Source organism: Astatotilapia calliptera, chromosome 23, assembly GCF_900246225.1.
Source record: "Astatotilapia calliptera chromosome 23, fAstCal1.2, whole genome shotgun sequence".
Lineage (NCBI taxonomy): Eukaryota > Metazoa > Chordata > Actinopteri > Cichliformes > Cichlidae > Astatotilapia > Astatotilapia calliptera.
Genome location: NC_039323.1, coordinates 3,970,137 through 3,997,202, shown reverse-complemented (window position 1 = coordinate 3,997,202; position 27,066 = coordinate 3,970,137). Strand labels below are relative to the sequence as shown.

Here is a 27,066-nt window from a genome sequence, read left to right as displayed (position 1 = left end):
TGAGGAGAGCTTTACAGTATATGAAGAATAACTTCAAAGCTTTTTAAAAATTTTTATCTGTGTTCATAGTGCTAAAAAAGAGCATTTTTACATGGTGACTTGAGGTTTTAGGAAACACGAACACAAATCCAGGCTAAAGTGCGGCGATGTGAGCACACGTGCTGTGATTGTGTGTGCGAGACAACACGCTTTTGATTCGCCACTTCTCTGTCACGTGACCCCACATCCGCTCCGTGACTGTTGCTGTTTGGCAGCTATGACAACGAACTTTGAAAGTTAGATGAATGGCCTCGGTGAAGAAGAAGTTTTCCTCCTCTATAGGGTATCAACATTGTCTGAAATGCACGGTGTACTTGGACATTCAGGCAGTAAGTGCGTCTTTATGCTGCTGCTTTGGTACGAAATTCAAAATGTGACCTGATGCCGTAGCTTATTAACGTTTTCTAGCTAGCGAGCTTACGTCCTCTTTCAGCAAACCTTCCGTTACGGTTCCGTAAATACACAGTTAGCTTACCAGCTAACCCTAACTGATACACCAGGGTTATCCTGACATGTCTCATTAACTTACTAATTCCTCCTTGTCGTTACCAGTAACGTTAATACTGATGCTGCCGTAATTATTCTAATTGAGTCACTGCAATTAGTGCAAACAGTTAGAGGTGATACGAAAGGCATGAACGTAGCATTGGTTCTTTTACGTATTAATATTTATGTCTGAGTCACTTCAGTATTAATCTGTTTATACATAAACCATTAATAGAAATATTGATGTCCACTAATGACCCCGAGGTTCTGCTGTAAAAGTTGATTGTAGTGGTTTGATGTCCATTAGGTGTTTTTAAGTAACTGAAAGTAATTCGTTTTTTCATAATTTATCTGTGTACGATAAGCGTCATTTCCTGTTTCAGTAAACTTTGGGTTGACCTTAAAGCCCACTTTATGCGTGAGGATGATTTCCGTCCCGTTTATTGCTTCAAGTTCATAAAAGTCAACACAACTGACTGTCACAAAAGTAGGTGTCAATATGAAATACTTACCATAGAATACGAAATTGGGAAAATGAAACGGAAGGTTTACAAGACAAGAGGCCGAGATGGAGGTTGCAGAGTTGAAGATGCTAAAAGATCTTCACGACGAGGGACAGCATTAGAAATGAGTACATCAGAGGGACAGCTAGTGTTGGACGATGTAGAGACAGAGTTAGAGAGTCAAGGCTGAGATGGTCTGGACATACAGTGGGGCAAAAAAGTATTTAGTCAGCCACCGATTGTGCAAGTTCCCCCACTTAAAATGATGACAGAGGTCAGTAATTTGCACCAGAGGTACACTTCAACTGTGAGAGACAGAATGTGAAAAAAAAATCCATGAATTCACATGGTAGGATTTGTAAAGAATTTATTCGTAAATTAGGGTGGAAAATAAGTATTTGGTCACCTCAAACAAGGAAAATCTCTGGCTCTCACAGACCTGTAACGTCTTCTGTAAGAAGCTTTTCTGTCCCCCACTCGTTACCTGTATGAATGGCACCTGTTTGAACTCATCATCTGTATAAAAGACACCTGTCCACAGCCTCAAACAGTCAGACTCCAAACTCCGCCATGGCCAAGACCAAAGAGCTTTCGAAGGACACCAGGAAAAGTATTGTAGACCTGCACCAGACTGGGAAGAGTGAATCTACAATAGGCAAGCAGCTTGGTGTGAAAAAATCAACTGTGGGAGCAATCATCAGAAAATGGAAGACATACAAGACCACTGATAATCTCCCTCGATCTGGGGCTCCACGCAAGATCTCATCCTGTGGGGTCAAAATGATCATGAGAACGGTGAGCAAAGATCCCAGAACCACACGGGGGGACCTGGTGAATGACCTGCAGAGAGCTGGGACCAAAGTAACAAAGGTCACCATCAGTAACACACTACAACGGCAGGGAATCAAATCCCGCAGTGCCAGACGTGTTCCGCTGCTGAAGCCGGTGCATGTCCAGGCCCGTCTGAAGTTTGCCAGAGAGCACATGGATGATACAGCAGAGGATTGGGAGAATGTCATGTGGTCAGATGAAACCAAAGTAGAACTTTTTGGTATAAACTCAACTCGTCGTGTTTGGAGGAAGAAGAATACTGAGTTGCATCCCAAGAACACCATACCTACTGTGAAGCATGGGGGTGGAAACATCATGCTATGGGGCTGTTTTTCTGCCAAGGGGACAGGACGACTGATCCGTGTTAAGGACAGAATGAATGGGGCCATGTATCGTGAGATTTTGAGCCAAAACCTCCTTCCATCAGTGAGAACTTTGAAGATGAAACGAGGCTGGGTCTTCCAACATGACAATGATCCAAAACACACCGCCCGGGCAACAAAGGAGTGGCTCCGTAAGAAGCATTTGAAAGTCCTGGAGTGGCCTAGCCAGTCTCCAGACCTCAACCCCATAGAAAATCTGTGGCGGGAGTTGAAAGTCCGTGTTGCTCGGCGACAGCCCCAAAACATCACTGCTCTCGAGAAGATCTGCATGGAGGAATGGGCCAAAATACCAGCTACTGTGTGTGCAAACCTGGTAAAGACCTATAGTAAACGTTTGACCTCTGTTATTGCCAAAAAAGGTTATGTTACAAAGTATAGAGTTGTATTTTTGTTATTGACCAAATACTTATTTTCCACCCTGATTTACGAATAAATTCTTTACAAATCCTACCATGTGGATTCATGGATTTTTTTTTTTCACATTCTGTCTCTCACAGTTGAAGTGTACCTCTGGTGCAAATTACTGACCTCTGTCATCATTTTAGGTGGGGGAACTTGCACAATCGGTGGCTGACTAAATACTTTTTTGCCCCACTGTATGGAGTGGAGCAATAGTGGCTATAATGGACAAAGTATGTTGAATATGAAGCTGCCAGCCAGCAGGAAAAGGGGGGAAAGACCACAAAGAGGAGGAGAATTAAAGGAGGACATGCAGAGGGTTGGTGTGACAGAGAAGGATGCTGCAGATAGGGTGAGATGGAGGCAGATGATCTGTTGTGGCGACCCCGAAACGAAATAAGCTGTAGAAGAAGATATGATAGGATATAGGCCGAACCTTGAACCTGCATAGTTTCTGTGTATCTATTAAGTTAGATATAGCAAAATTTGACACTAATGTTTTCCACATTGTTCCACAAAAACATTTTCTTTGACCTTAAATTACCAAGATTGTGTTACCCTAACAGCAGTAACAGTAGGAAGTCTTGATTGCACATGGATTGCGTATTTTAGTAATTGTTTATTAACTGCTGTTGTCTTTGGGATATTTGCAAGTGTGCTTCTCTTGATGAATGCACTCTTCCAAACACGTTTGAAAACCATAATAAACGAACACAGTAGAATTTGTGCCCTGTTATACTGTTCATAACCAGGTCACATGCCCGGGAGTGCTACTGTCTAAGAAGTATGATATCTACCTCCATGTCTGCATCATGGGCCAGTACAGGAAGACTGCCTGTGTGCCTCCGGACTTCCCTTTGCTTTTCCAGCACAAAATGGTTTTTGTCAAGGTGAGAATAAAGCAATTTATTATAGAAATAAAGGACGGCTCCTTGATTTGGGCACAAGATTTCCATCTGCCTGTGGGAGTTTTAGACTTGGCAATAAAAGTGTACATATGATCATTAAAGTAAAAGGAAATTCAGACAGACATAGATTTACCCTACATTAGTTATAGTGTACATTAACAAAAATATGAAAACATACAGTATTAAAGCCTTATCATACAGTTTTTGCTCTTAAGACTGTCAGAATCATCTTATCATTATAACTTTGCATTAAATCTTAATAAAGTTTGTGCTGAGCTAAATTTGCGTTTTTAATGCACAGCTTAACCTGTGATAATTAACACATGCGGGTGACATGGGCGGAGTACATAAGTTCTTATTGCTAAGTGGTTTTCACACATTAACTCCAAGGATGGAAGGCAGGACGGCATACAAAATGTGTCCTTGCTCACATGTAGCATACACCTGTTTACCTGCTCTTATCTTTGCTCTGCCACCACACAATGTGTTTTATTTTTTATTTTTTTTGTCAAGGTCAGGGTAAAGCTATTTGCTACAGAAATAAAGGATGCCTCCCTGTGTGAGACACAGGATTTCCATCTGTCTGTGGCTGTTTTGTTTAGACAGGATGCAGGAATTCTAGTGGCTTTATGTCTATATAAGCTTTACTTTTATCTACATTTGATTCATCTTAAGAGGTGTCCATAAGTGTTTTAGGTGCTTTTTAAAAAAAAAACTTTTTTCTTAATAAAAGTGTTACCTATATGTTTAAGCCTTTTGTTCTTTCTTATGTGGGCCAGCATTCATCCATAGTTAGTATTCAGGTGGTGAAGGATTATGAGCCCACTGTGCCTAATAACCAGCAACCCTCCAGTATGAACATTAGTGTCCTAACTCTTAGTGAGAGGGACCTTGTTTTCCCTGGGGAGACTGGTACGCTTAGATACTGGCCTGTCCGCCAGATCTTGTTATAAGTATTGATTTGCTTTGTCTGTACTCTTTGTGTTTTCCCAGATATTCCCCGGCGTTGTTGACCCTGCTGATGTAGCTGACCTCCTCGAAGGTAAACGGCCTACTGGGATTTGCTTCCTCATCTCTTAGTCCCGAATCCTATCCTATGAAAGCTTATTGGCTATTAGCTGAGATACCGATCATTAGCTCACAGTCTGTTTATACTTTCCTTCCTTCCTCTTAGCTGACACAACATCTTTTGAGCTGATTCAGTTGGTGCCTCCAGGTATGCTTTCTGATGATACCAAATGGGCCTCTTAAGTCCCCACTGTATCCAGTCATTACACTGCAAAACAGGATATTTAACTTGGACTGTGTGTGTGCATGATCCTGGGTTTTTTTTGTGTGTGTGTGTGTGTGTGTGTGTATATGGGTTATAGAAGGTGAGGTACTTGCCACAATGGAGGAAAGCAGCAGAGATTTCCTGTATCCAGGTCCCAGGTGGAGCTCAAGAGTCGCAGAGCGAGAAATACTGATGAAAAGATCATCCTCATTTCCTGTAAGCGTTTTCTGTTTATGCCAACATCCTAACATTTATCACAATTATGTGTTAGAAAGCTCTAAAGAGGCCATATAGGTGGTTTTTTGTTTTTTAAAGTTATACGTTGAGTGTGAGCATTAAGGCCCGTTTATAAGTGACTTACTGCTACTTATGCAAAAATCAAAACATAACTTTAAAAGTGTCTTTACAGCAATTTTATGATCGATCTCATATATAGTCAGTGAAAGAAAATAGTCAAAGGTTTTTTCTGTGTTGTACACTAACAAAAAAGATGTTTGAATTCTTTACATGCATGCATATTTTAATCCCTTATCATACACTTTGCCCTTTTTTGTTTTCTGTTTAATGATTAAAATCATCTTAACTTTTCATTAAGTCTTCAGGACATTGAATTAGCGCTAATATGAAGCCATTTTCGCACACGCTAGCACACAACAGGATGCATTCCACAGCAAACACAGTTAGGAATACTGTGCCTGCTGTAGGGGAAGGTGCAGGAAATGATGCCCTCCCGCTCACTGTAAATTTAACGGACAGTTATATGCCAGCAAATCAGAGATTCCTCAGAGTTTGGACCTGGAAACTGGCAGGTTCAGTGTCCGGTCTGACTACATCAGTCATTTGCATTCTGACATGCACCTTTGTCAGGTAATGTTTAGAAAAGTTCAGGGCTGCAGTGTATTTGTGAAAACTGCTTAATAAAAGTCAACAGCACGCCAAGTATGGACAATAAAGGTGCAAGAAAAGTAAATGCAAACACAAGAGAATCCAATTGGAGGCATCCCAAATAAATCAAAGATAAGAAATAAAGGTTGTTTAATATCCTGTCAGTGCATAAATGTACATGTCAGATAAACACAAGCCACGGACACTGGTAAGTTTCAAGTTATTTTACAGCAGGCTGGTAGTGAGCCTTTACTATTAAATACTCAAATGCCAATAAACGGGATAAATGTTCTCTTTAGGCATACAGCTTTATCTAACCTTGTTTTTCATCTTTGGTGAAGAAGCAGGAAGCAGAGTTTTTCTTCAAACAGAGTTTCACAACCCAAAAGTCTCCAAAAGAGCTTGTATGCTGTGCAAAATGTAAATAAAAACCAGGCTGCAATATTTTGGACGTGATTTAGACACAATTCTGTGGTGGAAATCGCTGTGTGGGCCTGAGAAAACTTTAAAAGAGCACAGTTTGTCACCATATCAGCAAATGCAAATGCAAAAAATCCACCATGCAAAGAAAAAAACAGATGCAAACGAGATCCAGGAACGCTGCTGCTGCATCTGGGTTCGAGCTCGTTTAAGATGGACTGAGGTTAAATTTAAAAAGCATCTCACGGTCTGATGAATAAAAATGTAAAATTCCTTTTGCAAACGTGGACGCTGTGACCTCTGAGCTTGAAAAGAGAGGACGTCTTTTTTTTTTTTTGTGGACATGTGTGAAGTTTGTTACATAACATCCATTCTTAAATTTTCAAGTAGTAGTCAAAGTCAAGGATTTAAACTTTAGTCTCTCACTGAAGTTCGAAATGTTCCATTTGGCAGTTAAATGCACGAGTGTATATTTCATGCCTGTGAAGGGTCCTGATAGTAATTTCAAATAGCACAATACTGAATTAGTTAAAGGAAGGAGGATATTCCTGTCAACATAATCCACGTGTCACAAAGACCGCACGCCGCGTTCACCACGGGATCCAGTTTGAGTGGCACCAATATTGCTCGTGTCATTCATTGTTGCTCACTCTAAGTGAGTCTCCTCCTAATCTCAGTGGCTCTCGCGTCGGTGCACTTGACAGGCAGCTACACCACCAAGATAACCAGTTCAAAAGAACTGTCTTGTCTTAAACTGAAGTATTGTCTTCAGAAAATATGGCATTTTCCTCGTGCAGCTGTTGACTGTCTTTGCTATACAGACATGAAAAAGGAGCTGAGAACTTCCTGTCTTTTCAGTCATTTTTCATCTTTTTTCTTCTTTTTTTTTTTTTTTTTTTTTTGCTCCCCCCTCTTTCCTTTTTATATCATCCAAGTGTTCTCTATACCTCTTTCCTGCCATACTTCATCTCTCCATGTCTGCGGGTTGCTTTTCTATCCTCCCCTTGTCCTCCAAGGCACTAACTGGCAATATTTAAATGTCTTTAAACACCTCCCCCCCCTCACCATTGCTTTTATGTGTTTGTGTTTGAGGTCCTACATAGCAATTTAGATGTCTTTCTCCAAATGCCGTATTATTTAAACATCACTGGAGCCTTTCTCTTCTGTGAGATTTGTTTTTCTCAACCCAGGCGCAGATTGAAGATTTGCAGTTGTAAATTGGTGTTCCAGGCAGCTCTGTTATTTGTCTTTTTGTCTTCATCTCCCTGTAAAAACCCCTGTGTTTCGTCTATTGTCCCTCTCCCTCTAGGGAATCTCCCCTAAAGTAGTGTTTTCCACGACATCAGTCATAGAAGACAGTGATGGGAGAGACAACCGGACAGCCTCACCTGTAAGCGTCTTTTTATTTATTACATCTTTGAGGTGTTTGCAAACCCGCAGTCGCACACTGTGTGTCCAGTTTTAAATTAATTGTACTTTTGCTGCGTGCTCGGCATCGCCGTGCCAGCGTTGACCACAACTCGAACAGCGAACATTGATCTGTGGAGGGCTCTAATAGGAGGTATCGCTTGCCGCCACATACGACCGTTTCCACTATACATATCCAACTTCTATTGTTGCCATGGCTACTGCATTTATCCATCCATACTGGCAGTGTTTCAAGGGTATCTGTTCTCTGAATGTAATTACAGGGAGGCAGATTGGTGATGCTGATAATGAGGCTTGTCTCACATGTCCGAGTGCAGGGAGTTAGAACAGAATCAGCCGGTTAGGTTTGTTTTTGGGTTTTTTTTACTGTAATCATGCAGATGATGGGTCACCTATAAATCTTCTTTGTGGATTTTTAAGGTTTACTGTGCTTAGGTCGGTGCAATGACATTTTAAAATCTTTTTTCCCCTGTTAATCATCAAAAAAGGAAACTAGGAATGAAGTTTGCCACGGTTTTCTCATCTTAACTTTACAGCGGTTTGATTTCTTTGCATGTGGGGATTCGATGGGTTGTTACTGACATCTGAAGAGAATTTAATACCACTAGGACCTGGCGTCGTTGTTGATGTGTTCAGTTCTTATTTTGTTATGTAGGACAATAAGTTATATATCGAATCATTCTAAAAACTAGTACTAGCCTTAAGCTGCAGCCACAGGTATAACAGCTGATTCGTGGTCCTGTATGATTCTGCGTACATGTGCAGAGTGTTTGCGCAGGTTATTTCAGGAGATGAACGCCGAGAGGGTGGAATAATGATGAAAAAGGTATTAGCAAAATATTTCACCAGCTTTCTAGTTACGAACATGTTATCCATCACACAGAGGCTCACATTCCTCCTCTTCCCCCCTTCCCCCCAAAAAAGAAGAAAGAAATGCTACGGTGAATTTCCCCGGTGCGGTAACCTAAGCTAAGCTATTTGTTTAAATGGGATGTCGGTGACAGTGAAGCAGATTGTCAGCGTGTTCCTCCTGGCCCCTCGGGGTGGATGTCTGGATCAGAGCACCACTGTGGCTGTCAGACAGTAGAATTTCTCCATTTTCTCTCTCCTAATGACTCTTCAGCATCTAGGCAGCTCCCTGACTACCTGCCCACCCAGCTGACAAATCATGTCTTGTTCTAACAGAGATCTGGAAAAATTGTGACTTTCAAAAAAATCTCTAAAAGTGTTCTGATGAATACGCTTTTTGTGTGTTTTCTCATGCTGTGTCCTGAATCCTCTTTAAACCCTTTTATCTGACTTACAGATGTTATGCTAATGTCAGTTTGTGACTTTGGGTCACACCAGAAAATAATTTAGCCACTTCTGCAGTTTGTGTGAGTGAAATGTTGTTAAATTTGGTACACACATGAAAGTGAGGATGAATAGCTTTTGCAGATATGTCCTATAACGTTCCAACTAGCACCATCACACCGTCACACTATAGTTGGTGAAACTCCCCCAAAAACCCAACTTTTTGTTTAGTTCACTTAATGTTGACATGAATTGTGCTTTTATTTAGCGCAGCATGCTGAAATGACGATTGTCAGTATTAAATCTTGCTTATTGCCATTGTTGGATTTGCAGTATGTAGTCATCTCAGCTTGATGAGTGCATTGATAATTAGCTCGATGTGCCACTGTGCAGCTTTACAAAGCCTCTTGCATGTTTTCTGTGGACTGTATCCCGAGCTTTGTTGAACTGTGTCTTTATCACACAAACCCAGATAAGACTTCTCCACTCAGCCGGCCACAGGAAAAAAAATGATTCGCTCTCGGTGACCATCCACCAGTGAAGACGAAGAAGAAAAGAGGAGCCAAAGGAAGTCAGAGATGGTGGGGGATTAGAGGACGAGGGCATACTTGTCTTAATTCTGTTAAATCCGATCATTCTCAAATGGCACCAGCCACAATGAGAATTTATTCATCATTCGGTTTCTCTTAAAAATAGTTTTAATGTTGTGTGATTTCCCTAATTAGCATTTAGATTATCTTTGTTTTACAGCCAGGTAGTGCCTCTTTATCATATTAGACTGGAGATGGCCATCAAATGCAATTAACATTTTATCTTAACTTATTTATCCCCGGCTGGCATTACCTGCAGGAAGTGGGATATTGCATGGGAGAATGATGTTAGTGGCCATTAGAGTTATTGAAGTAATTCTGCAGAGGTTGTCTCCATGGCAGTGCTGACTGCGAGAGCTGTTGTTGTAACACTTAAGCTGAATGATTTAGCTAATGGTTTAATGGTTTTGTCCAGGGAGAGCAAGTCTGTGTCAAGAGTGAGAGCAGCTGCCTTAATGGCTAAAATGGCCGATGCGTCTGCGAAGGAACAAACTGTGCGGTTTGCAGAGAAACCGCTCAAATCCTGTGTGTCTCCTTAAAATTCAAATGTGAAGCTAGTTCAAAATGTTACAGCAGCATAACATTTTTTTTCCTCTCTCATGTTCTGTCACTTCACCCCAGTTTGGCTGTGTTTCTCCAGCGAGGCCATCCTTAACCCTTTCCAGACGGAGTTCAGCAAAAAAGCCTACCAGCGGGCATTTTTCCAAAGCAGATGGTGGGAAGTGTGTCTCTTTGAAAAGTGGGAAGGACAAGCTGAGTGTTGATGCTAAAATTACAAACTCTGCACCGTCATCAACATCCAGGCAATCCCCGCCAGGCCGCAGTCCTCCAAAAAACAAGAAGGGAAAAAAATGCGCCCTATCCGGAGTTTCTGCCGAGCGCGGCTACCAGCAGCCCACCGTTTCCTCAAGGACGCGAGCCCTGTCTCCTTACACCCACCGAAGGATGTGCCAGCTGTCCGAGGATGCCAGGCAGAGGCTCAGCCACCTCCAGCTGGGGCCTCACTACTTTAGGAAAGAAACCGAGAGCCCGACGCCCTTCTTGGTTTGTAGCATTAAGGGAAGAATAAAAAACAACAACTTAGCATAATGGTTCATTTAATGCCAAAAATACACATGTTCAGTGCAGAGGGGTTATAAGATTAATGGATTCCTCTGCTGATGTAGTTCAAACCTCAGTGGGAGCGCCCAAAATTTTGCTTAATCTAGTGAGCGGATTAAGTGGAGGGCATATTAAGAGAGCATCTTAATCTTTTTACCTGAGCCGTTAATGGATTTTGACGTCACGTACATGTTTCACTGTGTATGCGTGTAATATGGCCTATTATCCTCACCGAGGGGCTCGAGCACACTTTTAATAGCGCGCGTCCTGCATTTAGGTCGGGACGCTTTTATTTGTTAACACTTTAATTATTGCCGTATCGCTGCTGTTGGAGGTTTTCGCTTGAAAGGGAGTGATTTTTGTGATCGCGCAGCCTTAGGGGAGTGCGTGCGATCGATGGACAAGAACAACACAGCCTTTAGTCCTCCGCCCCTCCCCTCTGTTATTTCTGCTTCTTCATTTACATCAAATCTAATCCCGAGATATGAATATCAGACTCCACTCGCACGCTGTCATTAAAGAAATTATTAGGTGCTGCGTTTGTTTTTGTCACACACATGAATGGAATTAACTAGAATACAATGGGCGTTTTATTAAGGACAGGAGCGTGCTTTTGCGCCTCTGAATTTCCTGGGGGAATCTCCTTTCGACAATTAACTCTGGTAATTGAGAGTCAAGCTGCAATTAACAAATAGATACCTAATGAAGTAGCCCCATTAGCCCCATGGTGAATGCATTATCAGTGCACATTTCAGAGCCTCAGCTCCTGGGTTGTGTGCAAAGGGAAGCTCAGCCCTACAAAGAATCAGATGTGTTTTTCTGCGTAGGTTTTTCTTTTGGATTTTTAGTCGGAGAATGACTAGGAGATAACAGTGGGAAGAAACAAGTGATTGTGGTTAATGTACACTGATGTTTATTTCATTTATCCGCTGTGACAGGAGAGACGCGTCTGGATTTGTTGTGCAAAGTGTTGCGGTTAAGGTTTTAAAAAGGGGTAAAAACTCCCCAAAGTCCTCATTGTTCACTGGCGTTGTTTTACTGCACATGCAAAGTAAGTTAATTACGTTGTATAAAAGGAAATGAGCTTTTATTGTTGTTTGGTGCCAGGTTTCTCGCTGCAGCGACGTCTCTGAGATGGGAACGTTTTCCTCCTGTGCACTAAATACTAGCGTTCATCGGCGCTCCGTGAGCTTCTCGGCTGACCCCACAGGTAAACCTTCTAAACACATAAACTCAGTCCATGTATTGTAACACATTCATAGCTATCACATAGTGTATTTGCTGCAGGGTTTGTTTGTTTTCAAGCGTTTTTGGACAAAGCCCTGAGTGTGCTGAGTGCTTTGTCCAAATGCAGCCATCTGGATTTGGTCTCATAAAAAAATGTGTTTACTTTCTTTTTTGGTCTGATGCCTTTAATAACATCCGAACGATAACATCGTGTAACAGTCTTGCAGATTGATTTCTGCTTTGGTTTGTTGAGCTCGTTAGGGGATATCAGTAAGTATGACGATCACTGATCAAATGCTCCCAGAATTCTTATTTCCTTCAGTCCTTTCAAATGAAAGCTACTACAAGTAGACACAGATGTAAATGCTCATCAGGCCCAACATTAAATCCTGCTGCCCAAACAGCTTTTACCTGTCGGGTTATGAACACAGCACCTCTTGAAGTGTCCCAGTGGGGTTAGGGTTGTTATTCAGGTCTGCATATTATGACCGGGCCTGTGCCACTGCATCCCGTGGGAGTGATTGGTATTTCTGGAGTTTCGATGCCATCACTCTGAGTCACATTCCTCTTGCTCTTCCTGGCCAGCTTTTGTGTAATGGTGGGGCCATAAACAGTGTAAGTAATGGATGTAGCTTCTGATCCTGAAAAATGAAGCCATCATCATGGTTCCACCCATCTTTTCCCATCTTTTTCATAAATAAGTGGGATCCAAAATCCTGCCGAGGATGGCCGTTGCCACCTGGACTCCAGTTATTTTGTCCGTGTTACAGTAGCACCCATATGAATGCTTGGACTCAACGTTTCCCAACATTGCATATGAGCAAAGCTATTCTCTTCAGCTTCAGTGGTTTGATTTGATTGGCTCGTGTGTGCATATGCCTGTTTGTACAGCTGTTCTGTGCTGGAAAAGTTTCATTTATACTTGTTTGTGTTGAAGAAATAAGCGGTGCTTCTTATTTAAAGGAAATACTGTAGGCTTACTCCGAATTGTATATTTTCCTAAAAACTTGCCTTTTCCTTTCAGATTCTTCTCTGCTTGGGAGTTACAGGCCAAGAACAGCGAGAGTAAGTCCAATTATAATATCAGTAACTGTAAAATACAATGAGTCAGGAATACTTCTGGTGCTACAGGACATCAGCACAACACTGTTCTGTAGTCTTCTCATTCTGCAGGTTAGGTTTGGCGGTCCATGCAGCTCTGATTTTAGTCATTTTATGAGTATCAGCGACAGATAAACACATTTTATTTATATTTTATTTATATTTAATATTCATTGTTTATACATATAAATTAGCCCTGATGTTTTGACACTGTGGTCAATTTCAAATCTAAACAATCATCATAGAAATTATATCGATGAAGTTGTCAGCCTGTAAAGTGGTCTGATTTTTAGATTTGAATAAAAAATGATCAATAAATAATGTAGATTTAATTCCTGAGATGTGCGGTTTGAATTCCTTGGTTGGGAAATGTTTCAGAACACGCGATTAAGGTTTGGTCACCAATAGCTTCTAAAAATGGCCTGTATTTGTATAGCGCCTTACTAGTCCTTAAGGACTCCAAAGTGCTTTACACTACATTCAGTCATCCACACACATTGGTGATGGCAGCTACATTGTAGCCACAGCTGCCTGGGGCGCACTGACAGAGGCGAGGCTGCCGGACACTGGAGCCGGGGCTCGAACCGGGCAACCTTCCGATTACAAGACGAACTGCCAACTCTTGAGCCACGATCGCCCTCTAAACCCTTTTGCCCTCTGAAATCTTCTAGGTGGAATCGGGATTTGTGAGGGAGGACTCTCCTCCAAAGACTCCATCCCGACATGAACCCCAAATTAAAGGCCTGCTTAGAAGTTCTGCCTCAGCTCCCTCCAACCTGACTGTACAAAACTCCAGAAATCCTTTGAGTCGCAGCAGCCATTCCCTCAGAGAAAGGTAATCCTCTTTTCTTAAAAATATTTAAAATGACTGGATGTGTCAAAATTAAAACCATTTATTCCTCATTTTAAAAGAATCTAATGGCCAGAGAACAACAAAATCTGATTTAATTTCTCGTCATTATTCTCTGGACAAACTGAAGGCAGGTGTCATGTCTTCATTCATTACCAAAAAGTCAAATAAAAGCTGTCAGAAACTATTTGAATGGCATATCTGAGAAATGAGTAGGGGTTCATTCACGCTAAAGCTGACTGTATATAAGTGTAGTCTACTTTGAAGCACACAGACAGGTTAGAAAGCTTCCAGCATCACCAACCTCTGCAGTTTTTTGTTGATTCACATGCTGATGACAGAAAAAAGCAAATACGCAGTTAATGCGGTGCATGTTTGTAACCCGGCGAAGCATGAAATCTTAAGGTGTTTATCAGGAAAACACTGTGAGGATCACCTCTGAGCCCCAGAGTTAAGTTTTTCTGGCCACAAAAAACAAATCTGATTGTGTTCATACTCGAGGTACACACAGGAGTGAACATAATCCTCCTTTTTTTGTGATGTTTGCCATGAATTTATCCTGATCCATCTGTGTAAATCATTTGTTTGCTCAAAAGATCTTAAAAGCAAAACATGCACCTGTAGGAGTCTCATTACAGTGTACAGCAAATATATGGAAATCCCGTGAGATGTTAGTCATACGCTGCTGCTGCTGGTGCTGGTCTGTGAGGTGTGAGTGTCTGTGTGTTTGTACACGCACATCCAATCTTTAATTTTGATCACACTCGACAGGCAGGATGAATTCCCCTCCACCTTTTAAATTACAGAAGCTGATGTCTTGTCATGTTTGTTCATTACTGAGAGAGGAGGCAGAGAGAAGGGAAAACAAAGAGGAAAATGGTATTGATTTGTGTTTCAGCTCGAGACTGATGCATTTGACCCGATGCACACTTTAATACATTCAGAGAGACCTTGTCATCGATCACAGCAGCTGCGAGTTGACAACGCCGATGGGACCGATGCTCCGTTTTGTTTGTTTGTTTGTTTGTTTCTGCTTCCCTTTTCCGTCCGCTCAGTCCATAAGTAAACAGTGGAATCAATGGACAATCTTAAACTGCAAAGTAAATTGCAGGAAATGAATGATACTTTTCCCTCAATTGGAAACGCGACAGGATTTGCTGGGTGGGAGATTAGAGTGGGCCTTTGTAGATTCCCCGCGACAGGGAGAGGGGCACGTCTTACCACGAATCTTTGATCTATAAAGAAAATGACAGATGCCAGTGGCAGCGTTTGCCCCCTAAGCCCCGGAGTCTCAGTCTATTCATGTCTCTGGATGATTTGTCCTTGATGACTTTTTGAAGCAGGTAGTGTGTTTATCTGATTACAGATGAAAAGCTTCCTTTCCGACACGAGCCGGGCCGAGACACCAGTCAGTCTGTCAGTCATCACCCCTCCGCCACCGACAAATGAACGTGGATGAGAGGCGATGCCGGAATTTATTTTTGTTAGTGGGATCTCCAGTTTCGTAACTGTCCGCGGTCAACACGCAGACACATTTACACTGGGCCGATGGAGTCCGTTTATGCCGCCAGTTTAACGCGTAGCTGGTCGAGGCCCCACAAAAATGTAAATGCGGAGGAATGAAAGTCAAAATGAGGGTTTAGGTGGAGTTTTAAATGTTGTTTATGAAGGTTATGCACTACCAGGGTGTTGGCCCTGTCAGCCACTCGTCTTACCTTGGGTTACAGCACAGACTAGTGGACAAAAGAAGGTCTTGTAAGGAGAACAGTGTTTTTGTTAATGTATTTATTAATGAAGAGTCTGTGTTGATCACACACACACACAATGTTAATTAAGGATTTATTAGAATAAAATTTTTATCTTGGGGACCCTTAAAACAAAGTCTATATCTATGCTTAGCTCTGAGGAATAAACTTTGAGGGTTGAAGACAAAGATCAAATTAAGACGAAGCTGTTGCAGCAATTTTTCTGTCTGTTTTTTGTTCAGTAAGGCCTGATGATAACCTGACACAACGACCAAGATACCTGTTAGTGAAAGTTTTCCATCTGCCTCTTTGTGTTCCAGACTCAGAGCCAGTCAGACCAGTCCTCCACACTGGGAGCAAATCCATAGCCGAGTCCAGAGGATTCTTCAGACTCACAAAACAAACCTGGACCAAAGAGCAAGCTTTGGCCTTTAACCCTCTGATCTGACTTAGAAGAGACCAAATTATGGAAGTTGCCGTACTCAGAGTTTTAATTATTAGAGCAGTAACTGATAATGCACATATCACAGTCATATTTAAAAACAGAGGTTCTGCAGGCTACCAGTTTTGTACATACAGACACTAACACGTTAGCCTGTCACAGATATGCACATGTATCTTAATTAAGCTCTATTTCTTGTTCATTTAAATTGCAAACCTTCCCAGCACGTGCTGATTTGCTTTTGTTGGTGCAGAGGTTACGTTCAAAAGCATCGAGGCACCACTTCACTCCCATCTCTCAGCTGGGCTCTTTTTTTTTTTTTTTTTTTTAAAGGAAAAACCTGATGCTGTAACCAAAGTGAGACATCGCCTAATTTCGCTAAAGCTGTGTGTGAAATTGGCTCAGGTATAAAGAAGCTACAGTTTATGTGCGTGTGCGCGCGTAGGAAGTGACATAGTGGATGTAAGCTGCAGCTGTTAAGGGCTCATCTCTTGCAACACAAAGAAGAGACAAGACGGTAGCCAAGAGCCACTGTTGGGATCCAAGAGCTACAAGAGACTGCAGAGATTTGAGAGGGAGAGTGAGGAGGAACAAAGGTAATCCTGAATGAAAGCACAGCAGACACAGAGCTTTAGCTTTAATGAAAAAAAATTAAGGCATTCGCTTTCACAGCCTTACACCGAAACATCTGAAGTGTGTGTAATGTTTCTGTGCTACTGACACACAGGTCGTGTGACACAGAGGTATTTTATTCTGCTGTCAGAGTGGAGGCTCGTTTCACCTTGAATTGGAACTACAGCAGATAACGACGCAGTTTTGGTTCTTCGGCAGCTGTTTTTGTGAGTGGTTGTTGTTAACATAATGCAACATACAGCTGCACGACTTTACAGAGACTTGTAAGTGGAGGGATTTAACCATGCTAAGGTAACTTCAGGGTTAACCCTGATTTTTCAGTATTACAGGAGCAATAAGTTTAACACCAAAATTTCAGCAAAGAACATTTTGACAACCCCAAAGTTTTTGTTTCAGATCACGAGCTCTTAGAAAATTAATGAATTGCACCATGATTTTTAAATTTTTTTTAATTGTTCATGCTGTGTATTTTAGTGGGACTGATTGCTGTGCAGCAAAGCATTTACACTTGAATTGATAAAACTAAAAGTTCAGATGTAAATATGAGCATGTACACCATATTTAATGAGGACTATACAAGGATGTTTTAAAATATTGTTCTTACTGAATCAACTTGTCTGGGACTGTGTGTTTTATACAGCCAGCCTCTTGATGTACACACATGTAAACAGTCTATCCGAAGTGTCATGAATGAGTGTTTAATTTTCAAAACATTAAAAATGCTTCAAAAAGCCATTTTGTATTGATGAGCTTCATTTCTAAATGAGAGAAACGCCCCTCAGAGTCACTGTTCATCACATCAAGTCTTCAGATTTACTTCTTATGGAATTTCTTCTTCTTCCTGTTCTTCTTGCCAGCTTCCTGTGCTGCTTTCTCTGCCATAACATGCTGGTACCTCTTTTTGTTTTTCCTGGGAAGAGAAGGAAAGTGTGTATTTAATGTTTGTCTTTTTGTATCCAGTAACTGTGGCTTGTAAATTAGTTTTATTTCTCTGCCGTAGCAAAGGTAAAGATCACTAAATGTACGAGTCAGATAATTCTACGCCTCAGAAATGAAGAACTGGAACAGACACGTGTTGTAAATGTCTGTAATTATTTGTGACGGACAGAAATATTTAGTCCTGTGTTTCATGCTTATCTTGGTAAGCGTGAATAAGAAGTCACCTCGTTCAAAAAAAGCATTTCACCTGTGAGGTTCTAACAGCTAATGGAAGCGCTACGAATTTAACTGGTAGTGTGGTTCCCCTGAAGGTGGACACTGCCCCACCCTGACATCATGTGTCATTCAGGTAGGTCAAGGTGTGAGTGGGAGTTAAATTGCCTGGGAAGGGATCTCAATACTGCGTTACACGTAGCTTAGGCCTCCACATTAGTTCAGCGATGGCTGTTCCAGGCGGATGTAAATGACCTTTGCTCCTCAACAATTCACATGCAAAAATTCACATGCTGTCTCATCATGTGACTAACGACTCCGATGACGACGGGGTGGGTTAACGACTCAGGACTATCTGGAACATGACAACCTCACTAAAAGTGAAATATTTCATCACCTGTCAGAAGCGAAGAGCCTTTTGGATGACGTGAAACATCTAGAAACTTAAAAAGAAGTCTAGTTGCCGTTAAGCTCAAGTGGTTAAAACTACCGTGATGTGAATGCAGACCCACACGGACAAACCCATTTAAATTTTACTTTTCCAACTACACCTGAGGATGCACAAACTAAATGTCTACAATAATTTGTCGGCTGACATAGTGGTGGCATTGTGGTTCCTTTTATGCTCTTAACCATATATAATTTAAAGTGACTGAAAAATATATAATTTCTGTTCATTTTTGAGTGAGTATTTCCAAGTCTACATGCCCAGTGGAGGTAGAGGGTGGAAGGGGAGATGTCTCATAATAAAACCACACCCACTGCAGGTGCCCACTTACTGTCTGAACTCTGCGTCAGCGAGCAGCTCCTCCACAATGGTTCTCTTCCTCTCCTTCTTAGGGATACGGGAATGATAGAAGTCAGCAGCGTTGTCCACCACTGTACCAACCTGCAACACACACAGGAAAACATCACACTCAGCACACGCACTGATATTGATAGAGTAGTCCCTGAGTGCTCTGGACTATAAAAACAAAGTTAACCAACTTTTACAAAATCAATATTGATAACCACGAGTGTAAAGAACTAAGAAGCAGGAGGACAGTTCCACCGACCTGAAAGTATTTGGGAAAGCCATCTCTGTCGTTCTTCTTGTAGAACCTCTTAGGATCCAAGGATGCTCTCATCTTCAGCACTTGGAGGTCTCCTTTCAGCTCCTGAGTGATCTCCGGGGCCTTCATGTTAAACCAACCATCCCCTGTTGACTTCTCCCTCTCTGCCTGGGGAAAGAAAAGTGATGCAGACTGCTAAGAAACAACGTTTGTGATGACTACCGTTTACTCTTTTAGGTATGTGTCACAGGTGACTGCACAAATGCAGAGAATAAAACTAGAATCGACCAATCAAAGCAATTTTTTTTTCAAACTTACTCTGCGTTTCAGCTTTAGGGCATGTTTGGATTCACTGTATGGCGGCACAGCATCCTTCTTTTCAAAGTCTGGTCCAATCACACTCTTCTTCATCACCTGTGGACATCAACACAAACCACAACTCTCAAAAACAACTGAACTGTCAGAACACTCCACTGCTCCAAGATAAAAAGGTCAAAGTCAGTGAGAACTGTAGAGAAACCTTTAATAGCGCCACCTCATCGCCCTTGCATAGCTTTGGAGTTCATTATTCATTCTACACCACAGATCACCTTCAAGAAGAGGGGGGAAAGAAAGAAATCAATCGCTTATTTACCTCATCTTGGATCTTCTTTTCCTTTAGTTTTTGCAGTGAACTGGAGACAGGCTTTGATTTGCTGCCATCAAAACTGATGTATAAACCCCCGAGCTCCTTCACTTTGAGGCCGGGGTCAATACGGCTGGACAACTCTTTCCTGAAATTAATAGGCACAGGAAAAAAAATTCCTCAGGAGGAGCAGTCGTGTCTCATTTCTCACCTCTGCACAGGTATAATAAAATCTAACGATGTGTCTGAACACCGTGGCTCCACCGTCTGCATGCTAACCTCACAAAAAGATTAAACCCAAAATGAGCTGATGCAAACATATTCAGCTGTGCTGCAGATACACTGCTGTCCTCAAATAATAAAACACCTAAAAGTGCCGCCCCGTCGTACAATACATGATTGTTTATAATAAATGTTATATATTTACAGTCCCACATACACAGTGCATGCTGCCAGATAGCATATAACACCAAATGTGTCTCAATGCGCAGCTGCAAATAGTCCCTAACATTATTGTACCTAAAAGTTTTTAAACACCACAGAGCTCTGAGCTCTGGCTCCTTTCGATGTGGAGCAGCAGCGGCTCTACTCTGAGCCCCTCCCGGATGGCCGAACTTCTCACCCTATCTCTAAGGGAGAGGCCAGCCACCCTTCGGAGGAAGCTCATTTCTGCCGCTTGTATCCGCGATCTCGTTCTTTCGGTCACTACCCACAGCTCGTGGCCATAGGTGAGGGTAGGGACGTAGATCGACCGGTAAATTGAGAGCTTCGCTTTTACACTCAGCTCCCTCTTCACCACGACGGACCGGTGCAGCGTCCGCATTACTGCAGCTGCAGCCCCAATCCGTCTGTCGATCTCTGGCTCCCTTCTCCCATCACTCGCGAACAAGACCCCGAGATACTTGAACTCCTCCACTTGTGGCAGGAACTCATCCCCGACCCGGAGTGGGCACGCCACCCTTTTCCGGCTGAGAACCATGGCCTCAGATTTGGAGGTGCTGATCCTCATTCCCGCTGCTTCACACTCGGCTGCGAACCGTTCCAGTGCGAGCTGGAGGCCCTCACCCGATGAAGCCAACAGAACCACATCATCTGCAAAAATCAGAGATGAGATTCTGAGGCCACCAAAGCGAAAGCCCTCCGCCACTTGGCTGCGCCTAGAAATCCTGTCCATAAAAATTATGAACAGAACCGGAGACAAAGGGCAGCCCTGGCGGAACCCATCACCCACCGGGAACGAGTCCGACTTATTGCCGGCAATGCGAACCAAGCTCTTGCAACGGTTGTATAGGGATCGAATGGCCCGTAGCAATGGGCCAGACACCCCATATTCCCGCAACACCTCCCACAGGACACCCCGAGGGACACGGTCGAATGCCTTCTCCAAGTCCACAAAACACATGTAGACTGGTTGGGCAAACTCCCATGCACCCTCAAGTATCCTGGAGAGGATAAAGAGCTGGTCCAGTGTTCCGCGACCAGGACGAAAACCGCATTGTTCCTCCTGTATCCGAGGTTCGACTAACGGACGAACTCTCCTTTCCAGCACCCTGGCATAGACTTTCCTAGGGAGGCTGAGGAGTGTGATCCCCCTGTAGTTGGAACACACCCTCCGGTCCCCTTTCTTAAAGATGGGGACCACCACCCCGGTCTGCCAGTCCACAGGTACTGCCCCTGATCTCCACGCAACATTGCAGAGGCGTGTCAACCAGGACAGCCCTACAACTTTCAAACCATTTAATGAAATAAAGTGTACCTACACATCTAAATTTTTTTAATCTGATAATCATCTACATCGGGGTGTCCAACTCCAGGCCTTAGGGCTGGTATCCTGCAGGCATTAGATGCGTCCTTAATCCAACACAGCTGATTTAAATGGCTAAATGACCTCCTCAACATGTCTTGAAGTTCTCGAGAGGCCTGGTAATGAACTAATCATTTGATTCAGGTGTGTTGACCCAGGGTGAGATCTAAAACCTGCAGGACACCGGCCCTGAGGCCTGGAGTTGGAAACCCCTGAGCTAAATAGTTACCAAAATATTCTAATGTATTTGGTATTTTGATTATTATCAAACTATGAAATGACCCCTCTTGCTCTGTAGATGGAGGTATTGCTTTCCTTGAATAGACCACTCCCATCTGGATAAAAATGTTTCATTACAGGATAAAGATGAGCACTACAAAACCATTTGCCTTGATTCAAGTGACCATTGCGCCCAAACCACAGATTCCAAAGGTTCAGGTTTTTCCTTTAATCTAATTCCTCTAATGTACTTACACATGAGAGTTTCTGCTCGAGAACAGGACTTTAGCATCGTTGTCATCATCCTCGTCCTCGTCGCCAGCCTCATCCACAAACTCCTCGTCTTGCTCCTCCTCCTCAGTTCCTTTCTGCGTGCTTGCCTCTTCATCCCATCGCTCCTCTTTGTAGTACAGCTCATCTGCGTCTTCTCCCGGCCGCTTGTCAATCATAAACAGTCCCTCAATTGATGCAGCTCCAGCTTCTGACTTTCTGCAAATTCCCCCTCTCCTCTCCTTCCCCATGTATCCCGAATCCTCCTCTTCAGAAACTTCCCTCTCCTCCTCATCCTCCTCCTCCTCCTCCTCATCACTGCTGTCCAGCAGACTGACTGCTGTCCTCTTCTCCACGATGACGTCTTTGGGTTCAGAGTCAGAACCTGCTGTAACCTTGTGCTGCTGATATGATGTTACCTGAATGGACTCAACCACCTGCTGAGATGTGCTGACTTCCATTTCCTCCCCCACACTAGGCCGGTTTTCTACGATGACATCATCATCCACAGACTCATCTGGCAGAGGTGGGAGGAGGTCCACAGCTTTCTGCGTCTCCTTGGCCTCCTCTGTGGTTTCCAAGGCCCTCTCACATGTTGTTTCTGTAACTGATTGGCAAGGCTCTAACCGCTCTGGTGATGGGACTGTTTCCTGCATCACTTCCATCTCTAAAGTGTCCTCGTCTTTATTTCCAGCAGACGGCTCCTCCTGCTGGTTTTTGCTGACCACTGCAGGCTCGCTCACAGGTTCTGAGGGAGATGCATGGGAATCTTCTTTAGAGGCGAAATCCGTTTCCTTTTTTCTACCCGCTTTCGTGGACGACAGTTCGGTACTATTCACACCCTCGTGATCTTCTACCGTTTGGCTCTCATCTTCCTCCACCACCGTTTCATCTGCACCCTCAGCAATCAGTGTGCTTTCTAATTTAGAATCGTTTAATGTGCTGCCCTCCTCGGCAGATTCTGATACATTTTCTACAACGATGCTGCAGTCCTTGGCTGAGCGCCTGGAGGCCGGAGCACCCCGGCTGCTGTTCCCCGAGCCTGTGCGGCTGCTGCAGGGGGTCCCTCTGGCTCGCGTGGAGCTGGGGGTCCCCACTTGGGAATGCACATCCATAGCGTCTGAGTCTGAATCCATGGCTCTGAGAGTTGCCGACCTGGTCCTCCCACTTCTGCGACTGGTCAAACTGTAAGTAGGCCCGGACTCAAATCCTTCAGAGTCACAAGACGGAGGTTCACTAAGCTCTGCAGGGGCTGCAGCCTTTCCTCTCACTGCCCTGGTCTGTCGACGTGTTGGAGCCGGAGACTGAGAGCTTCCTGACAGCTCGTCTAGATGCATAGGAATGGGACTAGTTTTTCTTCTGGATCTCGTAGCTCTGCGAGTAGTGGACTTGGACACATCAGCTCCTGACACACTGGAAATGCAGCTGTCAGCGTCGGAGAGCTCAGACTCCCCAGTTTGGGGTTTGGCAGACGATCTGGTACGAGCTTTTCTCTGACTTCTGGTGGCTCTCTGGGAATCGGACACCACGGAGCTGCAGGACCCGGTGTCCAGCTCCAGGACAGCTTTTACATCTTCCACCTTGACACAAGCAGCGTCTGAGCTTTCAGCCTTCTTTCTCGCACTCCTTAGACCACGTTTTGATGCAGACACTGCAGATGAGCACGACTCCACCTCAGATATCTCCTCCTCTTCCTTGTTAACTTTGCGGGTCTGTCTCCTCCCCCTGGTACGCGTCACTGGCAATTCAATGTCGGACACCACTGAGCAGCAGGACTCCGCCTCTGACACATCCGCCTCATGGATGGAGCCCACCGGGGTGGAGGGCTGCTCTGGACTGTGAAGCCTTGAAGCTCTGCTGCATCTCTTTTTTGTGGTGGTCGAGGGAGAATCTGAATTTTGTGCAGCACTTTGCTCAAGCTGACTGCAGGACTCCAGAACGCCATCGTGGGTAGGACTTTCTGCTTGCTTAGTAGTCCTCCTGGTTCTCCGAGCAGTGGAAGGAGTGGCCTGTGTGAAAGAAGCAAGGCACAGTTAGTGGTAAGGCTAGTTTACAGCAACATGGCTGAGACGATAAGCAGAAGATAAGTCTGGTGACATTTTACTGTCAAGAACTCAGACAGAGAGCTTGATATCCTGCAACAAATGCACTAGTTTCCAATACTAATGTGTCACAAAAAATCCTGTCTAATGAACGGCATGTACAATTTACACCTGGAGAGGCTTTTAATGGCTTCCCTCTACATCTGATCGCTTGGTCTGTAACAGGCCAGTACGTAGCCTGAGATCCTCAGACAGAAACCTTTCATCTGTTTCCGAGGCATGGCTGAAAATGCCTCACAGTCAAAGCCCTGAAGCTTTGGAACGAGCTGCCCAAAAAAATCCAAGTATGCAGAGTCCATAACCTTCTTTAAATCCACTCCAAACACTTTATGCTAGATTAAAATCGTAGCTTTGGTACTTCTTGTTCAGGTGTTTCATGCATTTCCTTTTTCCAAACATAACGCTTCTCTTTTCACCCAGAAAGTCCTGGTCAGCAGGGAGCACTTCAACAGGAAATCGAACCTCATTCAGGCTTCTAGCTTGTTCATCTGATCTTTAGCGGACTGCAGGTGGGGGAAGAGCTGTCCTTTTTACAGAGCCGTGGTTTTCACCTTGCAGCCTTGCCCCCCCCACACAGAGGCTTTTAATTGCTCAGTTGCCAATACAAGTTCCTTTCTGCCCTCACGGACTGCAAGCCCTGCTCTTACAGCAATCTCTGTTGATCAATCACTCCCGAGCAGCGCAGCAGTGAATAGTCTCCTTATGCTTGCCTTCCTGATCAGAATTATCATCCTTTAACTTTTATTTTTAGTCTGACATTTTTGTTTTCAATTTGAGTTTCAGTTTCCAGACTAATTTTATGAATGATATTTTCAGATTGTCATCCTCCTCCTTTTGTCTGCTTCCTTCAACACATGTGTCACTAGGTCTATAACACTACACTATTGGGCCAAATATGTGTTTTAGGTTATTTAATAATAAAGGATGCTTTACTCATAAATATACACTGATTAGTGAGTTATTAATTTTTTTTAAAGAAATTGATGAGTTTCCATAAACTTAGAATTAATCAATCAAAAATATGCATAACGAGGTGCTGGTTAGTGAAAGCCGCCATGTTTGACTGAGCTGTACAGTGACATCACCCTTCAGGCGTCTAACACACGAAAACATGTATAAAAATGTTGCGTTACTCCTAATGTTGTTACAATTACTTATTGTCAGTAGATTAGACACGTGACCCTGGTGTTTTAAGACAATAACAGCTAAATTATGCAAGTTAATGTTGGGCTCCAGTGTCACGTTTCCCTCTGACAAACAGTTTGTTACAGTCTCACACTGTGTGACAGTTTATTCGCTAAGTGTCCAAGTCCAACGGAGTTAGGTCCACTCTAACGAAAGTTTCATAGTCCTACAGCCTCCTCTACATAAAACAGACACGGACACCAGTCGAGGTAAACAGCAGACTGACAGCCTACACGCCAGAGCTGTTTGTCCTACAGCGGCCACCGTAGACGGGATTATTGCACACTTAAACTGGGAGGGATAAATAAAAACGTAATTCGGCTGATCGAACGCCTCGGTCTACTGACATCTAGTGGTGAAACCGTGCACACTAAACCTTTAAAAATTTCACAGCAAAATAGTAAAAACAATACAAACACACTTGCAATAAACATATACAACCATGGCTAAAACTGAATTTTTAAAATTCGTTTTAGTTTTTAGCCTAACAGTTAACTAAAAAGGTTTTTACACCTACTTTTTAAATTCTCTACAATAAACTTGGCCCAATGTATTTGTGCATTAACTCATCTCCACCATTATGTGGCGTTAGAAATCCTAATAGCTATATTAAGCTAACAGCTAATAAATAAACAGTTAATAGCTTCTCATTACCACCTTTTTCTTGAGGTTCGCGTAGTTTTGTTATACAGAAATATAACTGGAGTCGAATATATTAATGTGGGCCTTCTCGTGATCTACTTTTAGCACTTTATGTGGAAATCTGTTGATTTTTAGGTCATATTTACACAATAACATGAGATGTTTACTCAAGCAGCACTTTATGAGAGTTAGACAGAAAACACGAGTAGGAGAAGAAACTAAAACTAAGAGATGCTGTTACTTAGTCCGCATGTTTCTGTTTTCTGCGCGGATCCCTCACAACATGAACACAAGCTGGTACAGGGTGAAGTCCACGTGAAGCTGGGGCAGATCCACACATCAGCTCTCACACACGTGCCAGGCGTATAACTCACTACCTGGACCTCCAGGTGACACCTGAACATCTGCAGCTTCCAATAATCTCCCTCTGTGACACGTACCTGGACCTCAGAGCGCTGCTCCGGGTCTGTTTTAGCTGGGGAGCTCACACGCACTCCTCTCCTGGTGGCCACCATCTTGCTCTCTCGCAACTCTACTCACTTCCGGCATGAAGGCTAGACCCGACTAGTCAAATGAACGGAAATGAGACACAGGCCTAACAGCAGATCACAGAGCAGCCGACTAACTCTCGAGTTGTAGTTTATTTATTATAATTATTATAACTATTGTAATTGTTGTATTGGAAGAATTACTCAGTGAGAGTTAACTAGGGTGACCAAGAGGACACTTGGCCCAGTCATGAAGAACTTTAATAATACAGTTTGCTTAAAGAAAACTTCAACATATTTAAACGATGCCTTCTCTGTGAGGTTAATGAATGGTGGAATAAAAAATGTCATGTAGGCTTTTACAAGTCAACAAATGCAAAAATAGAGGACGGTTGGTCACACTAAGTTAACATACAATCCCTAATTTTAATATATCCTTTGATAAACTGCTAAGAATCACTAATTGGGCCCATCTGTGTCAGTTTTAAGCAACTATTAACGTTTCCAGTTGGGTTTAGACCGCAAAGAGACGGTTAATTATTAGATATAAAAGCCTAATGCTCAAAATCAGGAGCAAAACAACCTAAATTGCATGCTCTGTTTTGATAAAGGAGCACAAAATGACAAAATAACCAAAATTGTGTCATAAAGCATAAAAAAAATTGGGGTGGGGGATACTATCTACTACTATGTTCTTTATTAAAACAACACAAGCTTGCATATTAAGCCAGGGGTGTCAAAAATAAAGCCCGGAGGTCAAAATCGGCCCGACAAAGACTCAAATCCAGCCAGCTGGACAAATTCTTAATAATTCTTATAAATAAATAACATATTGCTTCATATTTTCTGTGAATTAGTGAAACTTTGTTTTATACTTACAGCAGTCAGGCAAATAAGCTGCCAAAGTTTTTCTGCAATTTTACACCGATATTTCTTGCTTGTTTCTTTCTTTACTACAGCAGCTGAAATTCTTATGTTTAGACATTTCAG

General features: G+C 42.9%; 2 protein-coding genes across 4 annotated transcripts; one reads left to right on the top strand and one right to left on the bottom strand.

Annotated features, from left to right (window-relative positions):
• Positions 1-18: 18 nt before the first annotated feature.
• On the top strand, positions 19-17,272 carry spata6 (spermatogenesis associated 6). 3 transcript variants are annotated; one of them, XR_003271150.1, is made up of 12 exons: positions 19-368; positions 3,394-3,531; positions 4,543-4,591; positions 4,724-4,765; positions 4,920-5,038; positions 7,437-7,517; positions 10,060-10,482; positions 11,647-11,749; positions 12,791-12,831; positions 13,539-13,702; positions 15,783-16,500; positions 16,632-17,272. XR_003271150.1 is itself a non-coding variant. In XM_026157911.1 (11 exons), exons 1-11 carry the CDS (start codon positions 285-287, stop codon positions 15,895-15,897), a joined length of 1,359 nt encoding a protein of 452 aa, XP_026013696.1. In that variant the 5' UTR covers positions 19-284; the 3' UTR covers positions 15,898-17,272. The 3 variants fall into 3 exon arrangements, 2 of the variants coding, with proteins under 2 accessions (XP_026013696.1, XP_026013697.1); XM_026157911.1 differs by having other exon boundaries at positions 15,783-17,272; XM_026157912.1 differs by lacking the exon at positions 7,437-7,517 and having other exon boundaries at positions 15,783-17,272.
• dnttip2 (deoxynucleotidyltransferase, terminal, interacting protein 2) lies at positions 17,220-26,189 on the bottom strand. The gene is made up of 7 exons (XM_026157909.1): positions 26,029-26,189; positions 21,645-23,668; positions 19,376-19,514; positions 19,060-19,155; positions 18,745-18,909; positions 18,469-18,578; positions 17,220-17,447 (listed from the first exon to the last, which is right to left on the bottom strand). The coding sequence occupies exons 1-7, from the start codon at positions 26,101-26,103 to the stop codon at positions 17,351-17,353; spliced, it is 2,706 nt and encodes a 901-aa protein (XP_026013694.1). The 5' UTR covers positions 26,104-26,189; the 3' UTR covers positions 17,220-17,350.
• Positions 26,190-27,066: the final 877 nt, after the last annotated feature.